Here is a 24034-nt window from a genome sequence, read left to right as displayed (position 1 = left end):
GTCTTGGCGCTGGCGGGGTCCTTGGTGAGGGAGAGTACAAGTTGGGTGTCGTCGGCGTAGGAGGTGATGATGATGTCGTGCTTGCGTACGATGTCGGCGAGGGGGCTCATGTAGACATTGAAGAGTGTCGGGCTGAGCGATGAGCCTTGAGGTACGCCGCAGATGATCTTGGTGGGTTCTGAGCGAAACGGAGGGAGGTAAACTCTTTGGGAGCGGTTAGCGAGGAAGGAGGCGATCCAGTCCAGGGCCTGGCCTTGGATCCCGGTGGAGCGTAGGCGGGTGATTAGGGTGCGGTGACAGACGGTGTCAAAGGCAGCCGAGAGGTCGAGGAGAATGAGGGCGACTGTTTCACCGTTGTCCATCAGGGTTCTGATGTCGTCTGTGACTGAGATGAGGGCGGTTTCCGTGCTGTGGTTGGTTCGGAATCCGGTTTGTGAAGGGTCGAGCAGGTTGTTGTCTTCGAGGAAGGTGGTCAGCTGTTTGTTGACGGTCTTTTCTATTACCTTGGCTGGGAAAGGTAGAAGAGAGATGGGGCGGAAGTTTTTCAGGTCGCTTGGGTCAGCCGTAGGTTTCTTTAGTAGGGCGTTGACTTCAGCGTGCTTCCAGCATTCGGGGAAGGTAGCAGAAGAAAAAGAAGAGTTGATGACGGTCTGGAGGTGCGGGGCGATGATGTCGTCGGCTTTATTTATCATTTGCACATCACCAAGTAAAGTGTTCTGACTTTTTTTCATCCCATTAAAATACTTTTTTCATCACACAGAAGTACAAAAAATGGTCTTTCACAGCTACTGAAATGAAATATATTTTGAAATGTTTGTTAGTTATCTAAATGTGTGTTAGGAAAAACCTGATACCAAAAGCCTTTCATTTCATATAGGTCAGAAAGTTCACCTTACAAAATCCTGGAACTCTGCAGTCACAAGTAAAAGTATTTGTGATGCAAGAAGACAAACTGACTTTTGACCTTTGCCTCTAAACACAGAGCAAATGTGACAAGAATAAGATTTAAAGGCATTTTAATTGCTAATTCAGTTTCTGGCTGAAACAGAACACCTGTTCTTTGTCCACTCGCCAGAAGGGTAGAGTAGAATCTAAAAATAGATCGACTTCATAAAATGAAACTTGCTTTTGCGAGTGGTCAAGTAGATTTTTCTAGCCCTGGTAAATCATAATTTGATACATTAGATTGTGCCACAGTTATTGTTTCAGTACCACAATCAAGATATGATTAAAAAGAAAAACTGTTCAGCCGTTCGTAAAGACAATAGACCAAAAGCTTTGGGAGACCCTGTAGGTAACCTTACATGCACCTAGTATATTTTTGAGATGTAAACATGGATCAACAGAGTTCTAAAGAATTGTACTGGCTGTAGCTGCCCTAATTCCCTCATCTGTTGAAGGCTTTGAAAGCAGTAAGTGATACCTAATAGCCTTCCCGTGGCCACATATCCCATCAGAATATGTTTGTTTTAGATGTTGTTTCCTTACGTTTTCCAGAAGATTGGCCCAGAGCATTGCTACCTAATTTAGGTGCTGAAGCCTGAAACCATGTTTGATATCACACTAACAAATGACTAAATTAAGTTTTCAGTACAGTATTTATACATTTTTTCAACAGTTACTAACACTATCTGTCTAGCAAACCCAATTAGTTTGCAGCCCTTAACAACAGATTGCAGCCTCTTTTGCTCTGAGGCTGCAGAAGCTTTGGGATATGAACTATTTGCAATCATATGGGAACATGGATTGCACATTAGTGTCACATATGCAAGTATGATAACTTCTTGTGTTGTGTACCCCCATAATGTGCTACAGTAGATTGTGCCACATGTCTCTCATTACCACAAGAAAGCTATTCGTTCAACCAGTCATAAAGATAATAGACCAAAAGCTTTGCAAGACTCTGGAGGTTACCTTCAATGTCCATAGTACTTATTGGGATGCAAACATGGGCCATCAAACTTACAAGTTACAAAAGATTGTACTCATTCTAACTGCCAAACATCTGAAGGTTTTCAACGCAGTACATGATACCTAATAGTCTTCCAGTCTACCATTACAAGGTCCCTCTCCATAAAAAAAGTTTTGTTCAGCTTAGATCGGGGGTGGACTCTGAAAACTAAAAATTCACTGATAGACAAGGATAGACTTCCTTAATGCACCATCATAACTTATGTTCTTTCAAATTCAAGTTTCTCAGTTTTGAATTAACCAGTTTGGTACCTTGACTGTCTATGAGACATGCTCAAGGTTTTGAACATCATTGCTTTTGATAGCTTTCCCGTAAAAACTGGGTGTTGTGAAGAGGTAAAAGAGCATTGCCGTTTCTGAAGGCTTCAGAAATTACTTTTGGGGCTTAATTTTTCTGCTCCTACTTTTTCACAACACTACTGGGCGTACAGGTGAGACTGGGCATAGTGTAATCACTTGGTGGAAAAGTGTTCCGTAGAACTTCTTAGATCCGTAGGGACTCATGAGCATTTGTACTGGTAGCAGAATAGCAGTTTCTTATTACATGAAGACAGAAGTAGGACCATCAAGAAGACACGTTAACTGCTGGCACTTTCCCCAGTAATGTCCTGCTTGTCTTACCTAGTAACCATAAGATGCTCAATATCCCTATTACACTCCTTTTGTTCGGCCAGCAGCATGTTTCTTCCAAAATGTTAATTGTTTTCTTCTGTTGAATTTTACCTCCAACCCTTTTTCTGAGACGCAAAACACCACACAAGTCTCAGCTATGTTTTCCAGGTTATGTGTTACATAAATGTAGCTCACACTTGTAAGGTATACAGTTCCTCCTTGAAAATCAGTAATGTGGAAACATTGATTAGCTTGAATATGGATTCCAATATTGGTGACTGGTGTCATTCCTTTTTCCAGCTACAGTAAATTATTGTTTGGATCAGTGACCCTTGTCTACCCAGTGTATAAGTGTAAAGAATGTTTTTTTATACCTCTTTCAGTTGCCTAAGTGCCATGGGACTAATTGTGATGCAGTCTAGATCTTCTCTCCGGACAACAAAGCAGTTTTCTCTCTATAAGTAATCGTTCTTGCTACTGGTACATGTTCAAGCTGTAGTTTCTGCACTTGCATGTAGAGCTAAGTTATGCAGTCTCTTAAAGACGACAACCTTATCTTTCTTCCTCAAGAACATAACGTTTTAAAGTACAGAAAGTTTGACATTTAATTTCCACATAGATTTTCATCAATTCAGTTTAGAATCACATTGATTTCTTTTCCTTGATCCCTTAAGAATGGTTACTAGTGTTTTTTTTTGGGACATTTGAACCTACTAGCACAATGTATTAAAAACACTTTCTAAATCTTCTTAGCCGTGGCTATGCTAGAAGTCTTTAAAAAACTCAACTTGTTCTTCGGGTGTGGATATTCTTCACAATCTTGTTTTAAAAGTTAGCCTTTTCAGCGTGGCTGCCTCTTTATTAGGCTTAGTTGCATCTCTGATCTAGGGTTGTACTGATGTTATGTTCTGTTTCTGATGGCCTGTATATTCGTCAGTGCAGTTACTAGCATGCAAACTCAATGATTATGAGTATGATGTTTGTTATCACATATGAATTAAGGCATCTTCATCTGCAGCCATGTTTTCTTTTCTTTCATAAATGTATGCCTCATTGTTTGTATTTTTTTATCTTTTCACCCCTACCTTAAAAGGCATTGTAAACTCAGTCATATTGCAAAAGTAATCTTGACCTTTGCCAAAGACACTAGTACATCAAATGAAGTACTATTGAATTGTGATTATTTCTAGACTAGGCCTGATTCACTTGATAATTCACTGATTGAGTAGGTGGTCTTTATTTGTTGTTATAAGTCAACTAATTAGTCCTTACACCATTGGTTGGGGCAGGACTCTGTTGCATTTTGTAAGTGCAGGAAGATGAAGTTTCCTTGTTTTGGTTTTAGAACATTTCTATTGCAACATTTTGAAAAGAAGTTGAGTGAACCTTATTCCAACCAGAGGCAGATTTTCCTTTACTTTGTCTCAAAGGAAGTTGCCAAAGTTCCCTAGACTTTCAGTTTTACATTTTCCAGTGGACAATCAACATGAACTGAGAGACCAACAATGCAGTGTTAAAGAACTGTGGTACCCTTTGGCTGCCTTAAAGTCAAAGTGCACTTTTTTTCTGTGTGAGTCAGTATAGCTATAAAAGCAATGTACTAAATCCTTTGTCTTTAAAAAAAGGAAAACCAGTATAGCTTTTGTTGCAAAGCTGCTGCATAAGCTTATAAACTTTAAAACATTTTTGTATTTTTTAAGTGGATGTTCTTGGAGATTGAGATAAAATATTACTTGAACAATAAAACAAATAAAGGGATTGTTACTTTTTGTTTCTAATGAAAGATTGTCTCTATCAAAGTGTTCCAGGGTTTGGCACCCAGGTGGAAATATTCAATGTGTAGAACCTTAATGAAGGTAGCTGTAGTGGAGAAGTGGTATTACAGGAGAGTAACTTTTTCTTATTGGCATATGCTTTTGCTTTAATTTTCTTCATGTTTTGAAAGTTTAACATGTGCCTTATCCCATGCTTGATATTCAAGATAGTGGGCTTTAGTTCTAAACAACGTGTCTTTGATCTTTTTATAAACTTATTTTTTCCCCAGTTTAACCTGTATTTGTGTGCTATTTTTTGCAGGCTCTTGCATTTGGAGCCATGAGGAAACCCAGGAAAAAGTCCAAACCCAATCCGGAGGGGAGGCGATCGCCCTCCCCTTACAGTCTAAAATGCTCACCTACACGGGAAACCTTGACATACGCCCAGGCACAGAGGATTGTGGAAGTTGATATTGATGGACGGTTGCATCGTATTAGCATTTACGATCCTCTGAAGATCATAACTGAAGATGAGTTGACAGCCCAAGATATCACAGAATGTAACAGCAATAAGGAAAACAGCGAGCAGCCCCTTTTCCCTTCCAAGTCCAAAAAAACACCTTCCAAAGGTAAAAAGAAGGAAACATGTTCCAAACATGTTCCTGGGACCTCCTTTCAGTTACCTCAGCCTAGTTTCTGTGTAATCGACCCAACCTGTCCCTCTGAAGCCCCTCCACTTCCGTCAGCATATTATCGTTATATTGAGAGACCAACTGAAGAGGTAGAGGCAGAAGTGGAGTATGACATGGATGAGGAAGACTTAGCTTGGTTGGAGATGATAAATGAGAAAAGGCACGATGAAGGTTACAGCACAGTCTCACCTGATCTCTTTGAAATGCTTTTGGACAGGCTAGAAAAGGAGTCATTTTTGGTAAGCCGCAACACTGGTAACCAGCAGTCTCCAATCGATGAAGATGCTTGCTGCTGTGTGTGTCTGGACGATGAATGTCACAACAGCAATGTCATCCTCTTTTGTGATATCTGTAATCTGGCTGTGCATCAGGAGTGCTATGGTGTGCCCTACATACCAGAGGGCCAATGGCTGTGCCGGTGCTGTTTACAGTCCCCTTCCCGTCCTGTTGACTGCATCCTATGCCCAAACAAAGGTGGGGCATTTAAACAGACTAGTGATGGCCACTGGGCACATGTGGTATGTGCCATCTGGATCCCTGAGGTGTGCTTTGCCAACACCGTATTCCTGGAACCTGTTGAGGGCATTGATAACATTCCACCTGCCCGATGGAAATTGACATGCTATATCTGCAAGCAAAAAGGCACAGGTGCTTCTATCCAGTGCCACAAGGTGAATTGTTATACTGCATTCCATGTGACTTGTGCCCAGCGTGCTGGGCTCTTCATGAAGATTGAGCCTATGAGAGAAACTGGCATCAACGGTACAACATTCACTGTGCGCAAGACTGCATACTGCGATGCTCACTCTCCACCAGGGACTATAAAGAAGGAAGTGGCTAATGAAGAAGAAGAGCATATCACTTTAGAGACAATGTCGGAATTAACTGCACAAGAAAAAGCAGAGGTAGATGAGGACGAGGAAAATGAGGTTAGGAAGGACGAAGAAGACGTGGAGTGTGATAAAGGTGCCAAAAAAGGATCCCTGAAGAAGGGCAAAGTGAAGTTAAAACAAAAACTGAAGAAGGATGTTTGTGAAACAGTTGAGGGGCATTCCTCTTTGCCAGTGCTCACCGTTGCACAGATCCCATCGTACAGGTGAGATTCTGCTCAAGTTCTCATAAATGGTGCATGTGTTATGTTGGTGTAAGAAAACAGTATCTTTCTAGCCACAAAGCATTTCAAACCAAAACAGTGGCATTCAGCACTGGTAAAGTCTGTGAAGTTGTGGTAACCCAACTTGTAAAAGATGAGGGTTGCTCTTAAGGAGGTCGAAGTTGGCGATGGGGTGGATTAGTATGGGCAGTATTAAAGGTAGCAAACAGACTGAATTTGAGCAAAGATATTTGCAGGGGCCCAGAATTTCTCTTAAGATTATTCCACTGGTGCTGCCAAATTACAGGGTTTGCACCTTCTTGATTCAACATATTTTTTTCACCACTCTACACTTCTTGTATCTTTATTTCATTCTTACTGGTTCCTTTCATCCCTTTTTCCCCTCTGTCACTGTGTTTCTTTTCCTCCCCTTTGCTCCTTTTTCTAACTCTTGTTTCCTTACGCTCCGTCAAAATATGATGATAAAAAACAAGTCTACGCCCCTATAAATAACTGTCAGTGACAGTGGGTGGCCCTCACAAAGGTTGACCGGTCAATTTTCTGTTGCTTGTTGCTGTATTTGGGTCTTAAGGTGGTACTAATGAGGTGAAACGTTTGCCCAGACAGTGTTAACATGTTAAAATGACAAAGTAATACAATCACAAAATGTTCCACATTACATTGCATAATTTGCCTTTAGTCACCACCTAATTTAGTCAACCCTGCCGCAAAAATTGGTGCTCACCTTCCATATAATTCCAGGGGCCCTGCTAATATTATATAACTTTTACTTGTTTTTTACAATCTTGCTGTCACTTACTCACTTGTCTGAACCCCGTGGTAGCCAAGGACGTAATGGTTACGTCCAGCGACGCAGTGCTGAGGTGCCGTGGACGTAACTATTTCATCCTGGGACCGTCCCTTGGGTGCAAGCACTAGTCCCCATCCTAGGAATCCACAGAATTCTTATTCTTACCACCCAGCATTGTCATATCTATACAGATAAAAATTCTCCCCCACTTGTCAGCCTAAAAACGTTTTTCCCCAAATTGCCCTTTTGGACTCGCTTTGGTTCCCCCTCATTTCAACCTCTTTTTTTGGCTCTTCCCTGCCATAGGCATTTGGCCCACCTATACAAGTGAGGTATCATTTTTATCAGGAGACAGAGGGGAACTTTGGCTGGTAGGAAGTGTGTGCCGGTGCAGTGATCCCACACAGAAATGTGGGAAAAAATAGATTTTTTTAGCTAAATTTGAGGTTTGCTGAGGATTCTGGGTAAGAAAACACACGGGGGATCCACGCAAGTCACACCTCCCTGGACTCCCTCGGATGTCTAGTTTTCAGAAATGACTGGGTTTGGTAGGTTTCCCTAGATGGCTGCTAAGCCCAGGCCAAAAAATGCAGGCCTCCACAAAAACAGGTAGTTTTGTATTTGATCATTTTGATGTGTCCACGTAGTGTTTTGGGGCATTTCCTGTTGCGGACACTAGGCCTACCCACACAAGTGAGGTACTATTTTTATTGGGACACCCAGGGGAATGCTCGGTGGAAGGAAATTTGTGGCTCCTCTCAGATTCCAGAACTTTCTATCACCAAAATGTGAGGAAAAAGTGTTTTTTTCCCTCCAAATTTTGAGGTTTGCAAAGAATTCTCGTCAACAGAACCTGGGAAGAGCGCCACAACTTACCCCATCCTGGGTTCCCCTAGGTGTCTAGTTTAAAAAAATGTATAGGTTTGCTGGGTTTCCCTAGGTGCCGGTGGAGGCAGAGGCCAAAATCCACAGCTAGGAACTTTGGAAAAAACAGGTCTGTTTTGTTTGGTAAAATATGATGTGTCCATGTTGTGTTTTAGGGCATTTCCTGTCGCGGGCAGTACGCCTACCCACACAAGTGAGGTACCAATTTTATCGGGAGACTTGGGGGTCTGATGTGTGAAAGGAAATTTGTGGCTCCTCTCAGATTCCAGTACTTTCTATCACCGAAATGTGAGGAAAAAGTTTTTTTTTTGTGCCAAATTTTGAGGTTTGCAAAGGATTCTGGGTAACAGAACCTGGTCAGAGCCCCATAAGTCATTCTGAATTCCTCGCGGTGTCTAGTTTTCAAGAATGTATAGGTTTGCTTGGTTTCCATAGTTGCTGGCTGAGGTAAAGTCCCCAATCCACAGCTATGCACTTTCCAAAATACACGTCCGATTTCAGTGAAAAAATGTGCTGTGTCCATGTTGCGTTTCCTGTTGCGGGCATGAAGCCTACCAACGCAAGTGAGATACCATTTTTATTGGGAGACTTGGGGGAACACAGAATAGAAGAACAAGTGTTATTGCCCCATGTCTTTCTCTACATTTGTTCCTTCCAAATATAAGACAGTGGGTAAAAAACATAACTATTTGAGAAATGCCCTGTAATTCACATGCTAGTATGGGGTCCCCAGAATTCAGAGATGTGCAAATAATCACTGCTTCTCAACACCCTATCTTGTGCCTATTTTGGCAATACAAAGGTTTCCTTGATACCTATTTTTCACTCTTTATATTTAACCAAATGATTTGCTGTATCCCCGGTATACAATGAAAACCCATTGCAAGGTGCAGCTCCTTTATTGGCTCTGGGTACCTAGGGAACTTGATGAACCTACAAGCCCTATATATCCCCGTAACCAGAAGAGTCCAGCAGACGCAACAGTATATTACTTTTAAAAATGTGCCATCGCAGGAAAATGTTGCAGAGTAAAACAATTTCAATATTTTCTTTATTTCAGCTGTTATTCTGTAGGAAAACCTTATAGGATCTACACAAATGACCCCTTGCTGAAGTCAGAATTTTGTCTACTTTTCAGAAATGTTTAGCTGTCCGGGATCCAGCATTGGTTTCACACTCATTTCTGTCACTGACTGGAAGGAGGCTAAAAGCACAAAAAATAGTAAAAATGGGGTATGTTCCAGTAAAATGCCAAAAGTGTGTTGAAAAATGTGGTTTTCTGATTCAAGTCTGTCTGTTCCTGAAAGCTGGGAAGATGGTGATTTTAACACCGCAACCCCATTTGTTGAAGCCTTCTTCTCCAGCCCTTTTTTCCAATTTAAAAAAAAACAAACAAAAAAACGACATTTTTGCTGTATTGTTTTGGCTCATTTCTTGGTCTCCTCCAGAGGAGTCCACAAACTCTGGGTACTCTAGAATCCCTAGGATGTTAGAATAAAAGGACGCACATTTGGCGTGGGTAGCTTATGTGGACAAAAAGTTATGAGGGCCTTAGTGCGAACTGCCCCAAATAGCCAAAAAAAGGCTTGGCACCCGAGGGGGGAAATGGCCTGGCAGTGACGGGGTTACTAAATGATTTTGTTGTCATATGAATGTAAACAAGACGAAAGGTAAAAAGACTATCCAGCACTTCTATAACTATTAAAAGGAGTAAGTAAAGGACACTTTTCCGAGACACTACATATGTAATTTGAAAATGAAAGAAGAATGCAGTTGTATTAAAAAAGGCTCAGTTTAGTAGTTTGTGTTTATTTTATAATTAATCATGTCTCCTAAAGCATTTTGCTGTATCAAGCGCTGCTTCAGGAGCAATATATATTCAGAAAAACTGTTCAGATGCCCTAAAATTGAAATGGAAGCTATTTATAGTATTAGTGTCAATAATGTAATACTATTTCCTTTGAACCTCAATACCATTAAACACACCAGATTATAGAGATAATTAGTAACTAGACTAAAGTTGAACCATGTGACTTCTGGGTGATAGACAGTGATTCCTTTATTAAACGAACACGTGGTCCGTTTTGTTAATCACCATTTTTAAACGTCACACCCTCCCTTGTTAGTGTAAAATGCACCGGGAGACATAACAAATCACAAAGTAAACATTTTTCAAACGTTACAAAAGCTGTCAGAAACTAAACATGGGAACAAAAAAAAACATTACCTTTGGGGTTGATTTACTGCATTTTTTAGACATCTGACATTTTTGAAGAACAGTTTTTGTAATTACTGCAATCTAGTGATAACATATTGCACTGACTCCCACTGCGGTAAATGGTAAACATTTGGTATCCCCCCCCCCAACACCCAATAACATGGCTGCTACAGTGTTTATTTTTAGGTATGGAATTTGTTAGCACAGCTATCAAACAGACCCATTGCTTTCAATATACACAGTGGGCTTTGAGTCTGCTCCATTCATCCATCCATCGGCTTACTTCAACCAGCTTTTTTCAATCATTGTCTTGCCTATCTATCAATTTTTTGTTGAGTGCTTTTGAGCATTTATCGCTAACCTTATGCTGTTGGCTGTTTGATTGCATCCTGCACATCCTACAGATAGCTCTAATATTAACAACCCACTGCCTATTCTTATATGCTGTTCCTTTAAAGGGAAGTGTAGGTCATTTTTCATATTGTTTCGCTGTGCAATTCACATCTATTTTACTCCGATTGGTACAATGTTTCTCCACTTTTCTTCCTAATGCTCCTGCAGGGGTGTGGAATTTATTTAAATATCTACTTGTCCATGGGACAGGTTGCTTCTTAAATCTACTTGTCCTGTAAAAAAATCTACTTGACCCTTTGGTGCCATGTAGTGCGGTGACAAATTATAGCAGCAATATCATTATGTATGAGCTCTGATAATAATCTCTGATTATGCCGGGTCTACTACTATAGTAAGCCATAAACTATAGTAAGCTTGAACACTTTCAATTTCAGTCCCTACTGTAGCAATTCCCTTATTTTCCCACCATTCCGCAGATCTACAAACTGGGGCTGGAGGGAACAGTAAGCAGTAGGCTGGAATGCCTTGAGTCTTTAAACCTACTACCTTGCATGTTTTAAGGATTTTCACAAGCTTGTCTCTAATCTTTTCCCATAACGAGAAAGGTTGGGAATTTACTCTTTACAATGGCAGTAGTAGAAGTTCTTGCAGGGTTGGGGAAAAAATGGGTTGGAGGGAAAGTGAACTTGTAAACACTCAATAGATATTCACATTGGCAAATCTACACATGCATATTTGCTCGTGCTAAATTAGTTCACAAATATTTTCAGGGAGTATGATATCCTGATCCCGGAATTCATGAAAGCCACTATTTCAAAGATATATACCATGGGTGCACTTTTGTGACTTTCTTTAAGAATTGGGTCCTTAATTAAGTCTGGTGTTAACAAAGACATTTTGTTTATATCAAACTTCTATTTCTCTCTCTATTGGCTGGTTTACTGTGAATGATCTAATTTCGCTCTTCTACAAGGAGCATATTGGCACACAGAGTAGTTTTGTTCAGGTACCAGGAACTATTGTGGCAATCAGTGGCATAACAAAATTGGAGGGGGGCCCCCTGCAAAGAATATGGAGGCCCCCCTAATCCTAACTCACCCATGGCAGGTGCAGTGCAATCAGGTACGCAGGGCCTTTGTTACACCACTGGTGGCAATGTGTGCTTTTTGAGACCACAAACATTTTTTTCTTTTTGCATTTTTTTGTTACGGTGCTGAGGGTCTGGCAGCTCCCACACCAATAAAGTGTTACAAAAGTGATGTCAAAACAAGACATGCATTGACGAAATCAAAAGACACAAAAAATTTCAGATCAGTTGGCTTGGCCAGTGCTCGTTTATTTTCATGCTTCCCATAACTGTGTTGTAAATGGTTACACTAATTTTCCATGACGAATATTTTTGGGAAGTACTAGCATGCATCAACACATTTTACTAAATGATGCTTCAAAGAAATAGCACCTAAAATGTCATAGTAGTAAAACTTTTTTTTCCTAATTGCATTGTTTTTCCTGAACATTTTATTTTGAAAGCAAAGCAAAGAATCATCACTCTTGCTGACAAGCTTCTGCAAACATTTGCATCTAATCAGAGAGCATTCTGGGAGCATTATACTTTGCCTCATATTGTTAAACGTTTCAAACATGAGTACGTTTTTTTTTTTTTTACTGGAACCACTGTCAATAGTGCAGTGTGACCTTAAAACATTTATTTACAGCACTCACACTAATAATGAAGGCTTCTCATTAATGAACCATAAATAGAAGTCCGAACAGCATTAACATATGGGCATACATATTAGCTAAACTGCAGGCAGTTCCCTTCTTTGTAAACTGGCAGCAAGAAGGTTTATGCTGCAGGGGGGGTTGGGCCTACTTGTCTCAAGGACAAAATAAACTTGAAAACTTATTGCCCTTGACCCCAATAATATGTCCCAGGCGTTGGGCGATAGGAATTCCACATCCCTGCTCGTGTGATATTCATCTTTACTGCACTGAAATAAGCCCTTAGGCATTAACCTGGCTATGACCATTTTATGCAATGTCAATTGATGGTCTGAAGAGGGAGCGTACCTTAGGGCAAACAAAGACAACGGTAAACAATGAAGCCAATTTGCAGCCTAGGGTTTGGAACATACCTGAGCCAGGGGTCCAACCAGATCTGTATAAATACATCTCACACAGACAAGATAATCAGAGGGATTCTTACCAGATCCCATCGACGCTATCTATGCTACTTGTCGCCTTGATGCTGACCCAGTCTTTGTGTTTCTATGGAGTCTGATCTAGAGACCTCATTCCAAGGTAACGAGGGTTGTGGGCTCTTCTCATGGACATGGTACTTGCAGATTAGGTTTAACACACATAGCTCTCTTTAGGTTAGAGATTAGTTTCATCATGCTAGGGGAGTAGGGTCTACTTTACACCTATTCCACATCTTATGTTATTGCAAGATGGTGGGGGTCTTTGTATTCATCACTTTTTTTTTTAACCATTCTGTTCCTTCCATTATCGTAATCATTGCAGCCCATGCAACTTATCGTAGATCGCAGTCTTGTTAATAAAACCTATTGAAAACTTCGCTGCATCTCTTTCGTGGCCTGTGTTTGACCGAGACATGTTGTTTATGTGAGAAAGGGGTCATCTCTGTTTTAACCACGACCTCCATGAGATGTCGCACTCTTGATTCCATGCGTAAAAGCTGCTACAAATCACCTTTTACTGTTTGGGTTTTTGGTGAGGTACTGCTTGTGAGCCGGGAGGGTTAGGACGACAGTTGCGACTTGTTGTAGGGTTGGCCTAGTCACCTACAACCAAAAGTACTGTCATCCTTCAACCAGCAGTCTTGCCCAGAGCAAGAGTCTAACTATGACAATTTAATCTTGCAATCAGAGCTGTTTGTACCACAGATCTGCTGTCCTGGTATAAGACAAGCTAATGTGACACAGTGGTTAATCTAGTAGATGGCTTGCGAAGGAAGTTAGTTGGAGGTTTAATTCTTAATGCCAGAAGTTGACTTCATTTTGGATTGGTGGTGAACACCACCAATAGGAGTGGCATTTTATGTTTCCTGTCCGGCTTAAACTGTGATAGGTCTACTTTGACTGACGCCAGATCTAAGGTGATTATCAGAGAAAACGTTTTAACAATTACTACTGAGTGAGGAACATTGGCGCCACTCTCATGCTGGTTTTCTTGAGTACAGCATGTGATTGGACAGTAGCTGTGTGCTTCCACTGGAAACGAGTGCTTTCATTGCAGTTTTTGCCTTGGGAATACTTTTTCTCCATACAGCAGGGCTGTGTTAGTTAGTGACAAGCTAATGTTCAAGTTTATAGGCCTTATCTGTTTATTAGGAAAAGTAATGACAAAGACAGTGGGACAGTCATATTTATTGTGACAAAACAATTTTAAAGCCAGTGGATGGTCAAGAGTTGATTTTATGGCTGTAATTACGCAGGGTTAACGCCTTTCTACAGATTTTGTTTTAGTTGGACACTTACAGATTACAGTAGTAGACAAACTATGTGTAAGAGATATATATGCACTTTGACAATCCTTGTTAACTCCTCCTAGGTAAGAATGTATATGTTATTGCTAATTCTAATTTTGGGAATATTTGAAATGTTATTCCTTTGTTTTTGATGTTTGCAGTTTCAAGCGAATCTTATGGCTGTATAATTGGCCTGAGTTGGTTTTTGTAATATACTAGTGATAAAATCTGTAGGCCTCATTGCTTCATTGTAAACCTTATATCTGATGCCATAGGTTGGATCTGTTTATTATGAAACGTTATGACAAATGGAATGACCTTGGTTTTTTGTGAAAGGCATGTACTAAAGTTGTAGGCATTTGAGGGCAGATTGCTATTATATTGTGTGGAGTGTCAAAGATTTCTGTAGTAAGCAAGGGCTTTCCTGTTACTCACTCCATCTGATAAACCTGGGGATAGGAGATTTGCACTTTGATAGCCCTTATCAACCCCCTCTTCAAGAAAGGCTGTATATGGTTTTGCCAACTGTAATTGTGGACTCTTTTGCAATTGTATAATAGTATGCCTGATGGTTGTCTTTGTTAGAAAGCTTAAGTGTGATACAGTAGGCCAGCGATAAAGGTTATGTCCATGATCTGTTCATTTTGAAAAAATATGACAAAGGTAATTAGATATGCCTGATGCATTTATGTGAAAAATAATCATCACCAGTCATCTTTCAGTTATCTTTATCTAGTGAACCTACTCCTTCCTCCCATACTCTATGAAGGACCCCTGTTTTAATTTACATTTGGTGTATCTGAGAAATTAGTTTCTCTCTTGCAATGGGTCCCATAGTGATCCTGCCCTGAAGCGGACTGTATTCAGCGAACCTATCAGTCATCTTTACCTGGTATGATAGTGCATGTATTAACTACAGCTGTTTATACATTTGTCAGGACCTAAACCACAGCATAACATCTCATTGGGTGTGTAAACCGAAAACAACTCAATCAAGCAGCATATTGTGTCTATAACAAGTGTAGCTGAAGGAGAGTACCGCTGAAGTGAGTCAGCATGTACAACCCAAAACTGTTTCCCAGGTAGTATGAAAACACTTTTATTGTTTTTTTTTTTTTTTGACAAGCCGTGATTAGCCTTCTAAAGTAGTAGATGCCTTCAGTTTATGCGTCGGAGCATAGGATTTGGAATTGTTTATCTGATACCATTCGTAGGCCAGAAAAATCAAGTTATTCCATGCAATAATATTCTCAGTGCCGAAGGTGGACTAGACAGATAACGTATTTGATTTCATTTCCTGGTCTGAAGACCAGTGCCTTCCCCTGTAAGTATTCCTATCATTATTGACCAGGAAGTAAGATAGGGTAGGTACTGCACCACAATTCATCATCTATGAGCCAAGGAGCATGACTGCTGTGAGATTGGGCAGCAAGTACAAATGGAGGATTACATGAATACATTAAAATTAGCTTGGGCCACCTCTGCAAGACGAAACTACAGGAGAAAATGAAAGAAATTATTAATCTGGTGTCATGCCAACAATCTACAGTTGACAGGATATGACCTGCACACCTCCTTCATTTGCCATCTCTGTTACACTTGCTTAGAGCACAATACTTGTTCATGGTTCTAGGTACTGGTATTTTTTTGTTGCTTGACTCACGTCATAGCGAAAATTGAAAATAAAGTACTAACAAAAAAGAATGGATCTTGCAATAGCTTTTGATTTTTTTCAGCTTATGAAGTTGTGGAAATACATGCCACAACCGAATAACAAAATAAGCTTTTGGACCCTGATGTAGAGAAGAAATAGGCTAGACTAGAAGAAGATTCTAGCTATTGGTGGGGCTTAAGATGCAAGAGCACTGTAGGAGGTTATTTACTGTCTGGGGTTGATGGGGTGGAGCCAGCAACACACCCATATAAAATAAAAATGCACTTATGTAGCATGTAGCTGCCTTTTCAGGGTATTCTAAAGGGGGAGTACATATCAATTAGTACAAGAGCAGATATGGAGGACCTATCCGCTTAAATGTATTGTACCATCTTCAAGCACTACTTTTTGTGACTCAATCTATTTGGATTAAAGCCCAGAATGCAATAGAAAGCATTGGTTCTTCCTTTTTCTGGCTTCAGTCTCTAGAATACATATTGGTATAGAAATGTAAAAATATTATATATGAGCAGACACTCTAAAAACGGTAGGTTTTAAAAATAAGAAGTAATAGAGCAGACCCCAGAATGAGACCTCTTAATGAGGATTTTCATATTAGCGGCCTTCAGGCATCACCTTTTCAAAAATCATATATCAATCTCAAAAGTATAATTCCACAATATCAGTCGAAGGAAAGATGAAGCAAGCAACTGTTAGCAACCTTTGGCAAACACTGTAACAATAAGCAATTAATTTGAGCCTCTGCAGCCACTGGCAAGAATTTCTGTTTGAGGAGAGTTTCTTTCTATTTTCCAGTTTATCAGAGTATAGGAAATAATGGAACTAGACATTGTACATAAACGATTCACTCTGATACTGAGCAGTTCCTACAAACATCCAGTATACAAACTCTTGCCCTCTGCAATTGTACAAGCTGGTTCAAGAGTTACATGCTTTTCAAATAAGACTAGTTTCCAATTCAGGAAAAAAATGAAGGCATTTACTACTGTTTTTTTCTTGTGAAGATAAGAGGTACAAGGGTGGAATTCAGCCCAACTTAAGACCTACCTCAAAACATCAAACAGGTAAAAGCAACAAGCATTTGCCATGCAATAGGTCTCACATTTGCTTGAGTTGGAGTTATTGGCATTGTAAAAACATAACTGGACTTTTTTGCCACATCAATTGGTCAACCCTGCCGCATATTTTGGTCCTTTCTGCCACATAATTCCAGTGGCTCTGTATATAACTAAAGGGCTAGTAGGCCTACTGGAATATTTTTTTAAACAAGGCACTTAAAACACAAGCTACTCCGAGGTGCAAAACATATCTATTTGGCAGTTGGAACAGGCGACATTGCCAGCGGGACAATTAATAAATGATAGTACTCCAAGAATGCATGCTTACTGATTCAGTGTCCCTTTACTGCAGCCTGGGGAGTTGAACAAAACACCCATGATTTTTCACATGCTTGAGGAGAGCCACCTAACATGATCTTAATGATCCTCAGTCAGTCTTGAACTGAAATATTAGTTATAAAATACTGACCTTTGTACAGCATAATCAACTGTAAGCTGTCCTCGAGTTTAGTTGTATACATACATGCACACACAGCTCAAGTTGTACAGACTCAAACGTGTGTAGTTGAACTAGTAGTGCAGAGGATTAATGTTCTTTCTGAAGAGAGAATTTACTTTTTTCTAATGGAAGCTTGGAATCATTATAAGGTAGTGCAGAGGGTTAATGTGCCTGCTGCAAAGAACGTGTGCTAGGCAAATCACAAAATGCATGTCATGTAAAAATGTCAAAATAATTCTGGTGCTTTATGTTCTTTATGGAGAAAGAACGTAGTTGTGTCTAGTGGAAGCTTGGAGTCATCATAAGGTAGCGCACAGGGTTAATGTGCCTGCATCAAAGAACGTGTACTAAGCAGATCAAAGTGCATATAATGTAAAAACGATACCACAGATTTTGCGCTCTGAACGTTGTGAGCGCCATGGCAGCTACAAAGCGCAGACAAAAAAAAAAGTGGTTGTCCACATTGTAGTATGTCGGCAATCATGGAATTATCCCTGTAACAGGGTCGGTGTCCAAAGCAATAACCAAACCGCCCCAAGGTGGGACAAACATAAAGCATTTTCAATGATATCAAGTGATTTTTTTGAAAGGCAAGCTCACAAATGAATGAAAGTGATGGGTTTGGGTAACAGCCTACAATATTTACAACAGGTCACAGCCCATGTGCGCTTGACCTAAAAATGTAGACTTCTAACCTTGCTCTAGACTTAACCTCAGTTTTATCCGGACTAGGCGATGTGTGCAATATATTTCCACAGTATCAATTTGCTTTTTCCCTTAGTGAAAATTAGAGAAAATACTTAAACAGTAAGATCAAGAAACTGCACTACTAGTATATAAAAATCACTCTTCGGCAAAAGCAGTGTTCCAGTGGTCTGTTATAAATGTATGCCAGCAGCTCACCCAAAAAGGACAAAATCATTTTTTCTGCCTGTACATTGACAACTACATTCTAAAGACATGCCGACTAGAGAAGTTACTGGAATGGTTCAGGACCACTTACAATCTATTACAGAATCCAGGGCTTCAGAAACACTACAAGGCATGTAAACTAAATTCTCTACATCAAAAATAATATCTTACTCCTCAATTAAATTGACATCCATCAGCTAGACAGATTTAATCAATGCTGCCTTTTTAATGTTCATTGTCCATCATGCTTAGCTGTTCCTGAAATATCCCCAGGAATGCTTAGAAGACCAGTGTCTTGCAGGGGAGAGACCATTGAGGCTCTCTTCCCTGGTTGCTCCAGGGGTATGGCACATGTACCCTTCCAGAGTATAGTCCTATCACCCTTTTCATTTACTAAACCTTTTCTCATTGTTTTGTTATGAGTAAACAACAGTCAGAAAATAGTGCAGTGACACTCTTTTCATATAGCCTCCCTATCCCCTGCCCTCCCACCCCACCAGCCCAAACAGCTAGTTCATCGTTTAGTTAATGTATAGTTAACGCATATTAATGTATCAACCAATACGATGCCTTAATCGTCACCTCCGAGGCAAAAACCAGCTCTGTACACCAGTCCTCCTTGTCTAGTTCACCCTTCGTTCCCGCAGCTTCCCCAGCACCTCTCACGTGTTTCTCATGAGTGTCCCATTTGTTAAAGAAGTTGCCTTCGAACAGACACAACCATCCGGTAACCTCAGTTCCAACGGGGACTCTTCTTGGGTCTCCTTCTCCCTGGATATATGCCTCTGTAGAGTGTGTCGCAACACTCTATACTTGAGTCATTGCACTGCAGACATCTGATATTTCTTCCGCAAGTGTTCAAATTGGACTATCCCATTTGCATCCCATGTCTCTGCCATTGTGGGGAGACCGATGACATTCCACCGCTGGACACCCTGTAGCACCTGTAAGCTCCAGTTTAGTCCCTTCCCACAGCGACGTCTTTGGGGACAACGTCTTATCTGCTTCCCCTACAGCTCTAAGTCTGTTTATCCCGCCAAGGGATCACAGACAGACTTCTCCCGGGATCTGTTTCTCGTCTCTGCAGGGTAGTGGATGTGAGTGCCGAAAAGCAGGGTAAGAAGCTGGGATGTTTGCAGGTGGGAGGAGAAGGACTGATTGCCCTGGGTGCGGCCTCATTAATTATTGATTTGGATTCACCTTTGTAGTGGTGAGGTTGAAGTGGTCTTTCTAGTTTCCTGGGAGGGAAGGTTTGCTGGCTATGAACGATACTTCCCTTTTCACTGATACCAAAGAGTACAGTGAGCCATTCTGACAAAGGTGCTAGTGTGTTTGAAATCCTTTGGCACAGGTCCTGGGCCATCAGACTAGGCACTTTCTTGTGAGCAACTGTTGATTTCCTCTGACACCTGGTGAATTACCACCGCTCCATGCGCGTTCATCCACTAATACCCCAATGATGCTCGATACAATAGGGACTTTTGTCCCACAATCCACTGTATTTGTATGCTGGAATATTAGGGGCCTTTGCAACCCCCATAAGGGTAAGCAAGTGGTGCACTATTTAAATTGTCATGGCTCTGCAATAGCATTCTTACAGGAGACTCACCTGGCCCCCAGGTCCGCCTATACCCAGGCCTCGAAAAATCATAAAAATGTTACTAGACCTGCAGGTCGAGTAGCTTGAGTAATCTACTCGACCTAACTGTAATGTACTTGACCTGGAAACGGGTCTCAAATTGTGTGATCCTAGGCAAATATTGTATTTTACAGTCGCCTTTTTCTTCATTCTCACATGAGTGCACGTTCAAATATGTGAGTTCAGCATTTCTACTGTAAAAAAATCTTCTTTTGTTTGATTAAATACACTAAACGTTTGCTTTATGTATAATAAATCTAGCCCAACTATAGGGCACACATGATCAATGCATGACTTACCTCTTAGTTTACTAATAGCTTTGCCATCAGGGCAGGAGTGTTTGTCAGTTCATGTTTAAACAGTCACTTTAAATAAATATATTACTAAAACCTGTTGTGGTAGCGTACTGTCATTAACAGACAGTACATTTTTTAAAAATGTCCATAAACCTTCCCACTAACTTGCAGCTCTACTGATAAAACTATTTAGTGTATTAACAATAATCTGTGAAAAATGGGTTTCAGAAAACATTTATCATTTGCACATCACCAAGTAAAGTGTTCTGACTTTTTTCATCCTATTAAAATATTTTTTTCATCACATAGAAGTATAAAAAATGGTCTTTCACTTTCACAGCTACTGAAATAAATTTTGAAATGTTTATAAAGTTGACTTTGTTATATAAATATTGTGTTCTGATTTGATACCAAAAGCCTTTCATTTCACATAGGTCAAACAGTTCACCTTCAAAATCCTGGCAGTCTCTAGTCACAAGGAAAAGTATTTGCATTGCAAGAAGACAAACTGACTTTTGACCTCTGTCTCTGAACACAGAGCAGATGTGACCGGAACAAGATTGAAAGGCATCTTGATTGCTAATTCAGTTTCTGACTGAACAGAACACCTCTTCTTTGTCCACTTGCCAAAAGGGTCAAGTGGAATCTAAAAATAGCTCAACCTCATAAAACAAAACTCCATTGGGAGGGGTGAAATAGATTTTTCAAGCCTCCATACCTTTCCTACACAGTGGGGTCCCCACAGTTTTTTTCTAGTTACAGCTCCTACTCCTGTGGGTCTTCATACTAATAAATTTTGGAACTTTTGAGAATGCTGGGATTTTAGCATCGATTTAGATCTTTTTTACATGAAGTCTCCATAAGGTATTACTGATTGATTATTCAATTTTGGTGAAGATACGTTGTACTTTAATTTAGGGTGCGGTTCAATGTTAGTTTTGTTACATACGTGTGTTCTTTTAAGCCAGACCCAGACCCTGTTGGTGGTGAATTACTGATTGTGGAGGATTATTGCCTTAGGAGTAACGTATTTTCGAGGTAATTAGATTCGTGCAGTTACATCACTTTTGATGGGATTACGATACATTTCTTTACCAGGTGGTTTCCTCCATGGCATTTGGACTATTCCTTTTTTACATGGTGTTATTGGTACTTTACACTTTTTATGGGGCTATTTAGTCGTTGCAATTCAATTGCAATTGGTGAGATCACAGTTTCTAATGTATTATATTTTGCATGTTCTCGGTGGCCCTTTGTAACAGGACACAGGCCCTCATTCTGACCTTGGCGGTCGGCGGAGAGGCGGCGGTCGGACCGCGAACAGACCGGCGGTCGGAAAAATGGCATTCTGACCGCGGCGGTCACCGCCGCGATCGACCGCCACTTCCCCACTCCGACCGCCACGGCGGTCATGACCGCCGGGCTGGAGTTTGCGCACTCCGGCCCGGCGGTCGTCCCAAGACCGCCAACGGTATCATGACCCTGCCTACCGCCGCGGTTTCTGGCAGTCGGGAACCGCCATGCGAACCATGGCGGTAAGCACTATCGGGGCCAGGGAATTCCTTCCCTGGCACTGATAGGGGTCTCCCCCACCCCCCACTACCCACCCGAGTCCTCCCCCCACACCCTCCACCCCCCTGCCACCCCCCAGAGGTGGTACGAACCCCCTCCCCACCCCCACCCCGACATGCACATACATGCACCCCGACATGCACACACCCCCAACATGCACATATACACACCCCCTACACACACATACACAACGGGGACACATACCCGCACACATACATGCAGACATGCGCACCTGCCGAACAGCACACATTACCCATAGACACAGCAGCACCCCCCGCCCGCATACACGCACTCACACACCCCCTCTACACACTCACACGCACACCCCCATGCACGCCCACATCACACAACACCCCCCCTCCCCCTCCCCTCACTTACCTTGTGCGTTGGTCCTCCGGGAGGCGACGGGAGCCATGGGGAGGTGACCGCCAACAGAACACCGCCAACAGAAGACCGCCACACAGATATGTGGGTCGTAATTCTGTGGGCAGTGTTCTGCTGGCGTGGCGCTGGAGGTTGACCAGTCTCCACTTTTCCGCCGACCGCCAGTGTGGCTGCTGGCGGTTTCCCGGCGGAACGCTCCCAGCGGTCGGAATGCGCACAGCGGCATACCGCCGCGGTCGGCGGTCTTCACCGCGGCGGTAACTCGGCGGTCTCGCGAAAAGACCGCCAAGGTCAGAATGAGGGCCACAGTGTCTTTAAATGATAATAAAAAATCGTTTTGTTTTGTTTGTTTTTGTTGATATAGCTCGTATTTGTAGCTTTCTTTATTTTGTTTTTCGCTATAGGCGTTCAGGGATATGTTGGACTAGTACTTTCTTTTCCTTTCTCTGATTTCTATGTGGCTTCTTCACTAACTGTGGGTTTTCTCGCTCAGTCTAGTATCTGAGTATTCTGTTTCTTCACTCAAGTGATTTGTTCATATAATTTACTGCCCTGAAGAAGTCTTTGGGATTATTCTCCCGTGACGAAACACGTGTTGGCTTTGTTTTGCTTCAAAATATTTTGCGAATTTCCGATGATTGGATTTGTTGGGACTTCAGCTTCGTGAGGATTTTTCTTCAATAAATCACAAGAATCTGACCATATATCAATGGACTGATTGGTTGCCTATCTGTGACTACGAATTACTTCATTGTAATATTGTGCACGTAATTTTTATCATATTTGTTTGAGTGCCTCACGCAGGTGTCTAATACATAAGAGGGTCCCTTTCCATCTTATCTCTACTGTCGCTGACACAGTAGGTTGGTACATTTTTGTAGAAGGCACCTTAGCGGGACACAGAGTATTGCTGGCAAACGTTTATGCCCCAAACACAGACTACCCCGATTTTTGTCACACATTAGCAACCCAATTTGCCCGCACGGACTCCCACTGCATCATTTTAGGTGGGGATTTCAACATGATCTGGGACCCAATGTGCGACACCACAGCTAAGACCCCAATGTTAAAACTCAAATCACAACTCTCTCTGTGACATCTCTGCAACGCCTACCAGCTACTCGACCCATGGCGCTTGTGACCGCAGACGTCACTGGCTTACACTCACTATTCTGCCACGCATAACGCATAGGCATGCATAGATTTCTGGCTGGTGTCCCCACCAGTGCCTGCATGGTTGACTACTGTTATGCACCTACCACACATTATCAGGTCACTTCCCAGTGATCTTAACCTGTTCTATCCCCCACCCCAGGCTGCGGGAGCATCAGTGTTCTGCTCTGACCTGCAGGTGGCAATTACAGAGTACTTTGCTCTGAATGTAGGAACTGTCTCTACATACACTATGCTCTAGGAAGCATAAGGTTCACTGCCCTGGCACTTCTACTTGCTAACGGCTAATAGCTATGCACTGGAGAACTAGGACTTCCCCTGCAGTGGAAGCTTGGATCCGTAGCCTAATATATGGTGACACAAATAGTGAACCATATGCGTCCCTCCAAACCCCTACATCCCGTCCCCGAAATATTAGACAGCCTTTGCGAGACTTCTTGGTGGAGCACCCTGGCAGATGAGGCAAGGAGGTTGATGAGCTGGTAAATTAAACTGGACTGTGCGGCTATACGGATGCCAAATTGTTGTTGTAGTGCAATCAATCTTATGTTATCTCTGTTTGGGAACTAGTGGAGAGGGACATACCCCGCCCCTTTTTTTTTTTTTGGCCAAGTCACTGTGAATACCTATGTTACACCATTGTTGCCGACTAACGACATTGTTCCTCCTCACTTATGGGCCCGATATTTCATTGTGTGACAAGGATTGTGCCGGTCTCATGTGTCATGTTGTTTCCTTCCCTTTTGTTTAAAAAAACAAACAAAAAAAAACTGTTGATTTCCTCTGGTGTCCCAGGGCCTTAGGTATTGTACTGCAGTATAGCGTGTTGGGTCTTGACTCTGCAAAATGTAATCAAGTTGAGCAGCTGAGGCTTATTTTTCCTAGTTGATGTGGGTTTTGAGTTGAGGTACTGCATGGCACAAATAACCCCACAATAAAAATATTT

The 24034-nt window shown here is 41.5% G+C and overlaps 1 protein-coding gene across 4 annotated transcripts in view; it reads left to right on the top strand.

Moving 5' to 3' along the window:
* The window catches only part of BRPF3 (bromodomain and PHD finger containing 3), a 329828-nt gene that overhangs the window by 2869 nt on the left and 302925 nt on the right, over positions 1 to 24034 (top strand). For all 4 annotated transcript variants that reach the window (XM_069238754.1, XM_069238755.1, XM_069238753.1 and 1 more), the window contains exon 2: positions 4660 to 6125. In XM_069238754.1, coding sequence (XP_069094855.1) covers positions 4678 to 6125 — 1448 coding nt within the window. In that variant the 5' untranslated portion in view covers positions 4660 to 4677. The remainder of the gene's footprint in view (positions 1 to 4659; positions 6126 to 24034) is intronic.

This window comes from Pleurodeles waltl, chromosome 6 (genome assembly GCF_031143425.1).
Source record: "Pleurodeles waltl isolate 20211129_DDA chromosome 6, aPleWal1.hap1.20221129, whole genome shotgun sequence".
Classification (NCBI taxonomy): domain Eukaryota; kingdom Metazoa; phylum Chordata; class Amphibia; order Caudata; family Salamandridae; genus Pleurodeles; species Pleurodeles waltl.
The sequence above is the reverse complement of the archived record's forward strand: the minus strand, read 5'-3'. Positions and strand labels throughout refer to the sequence as shown.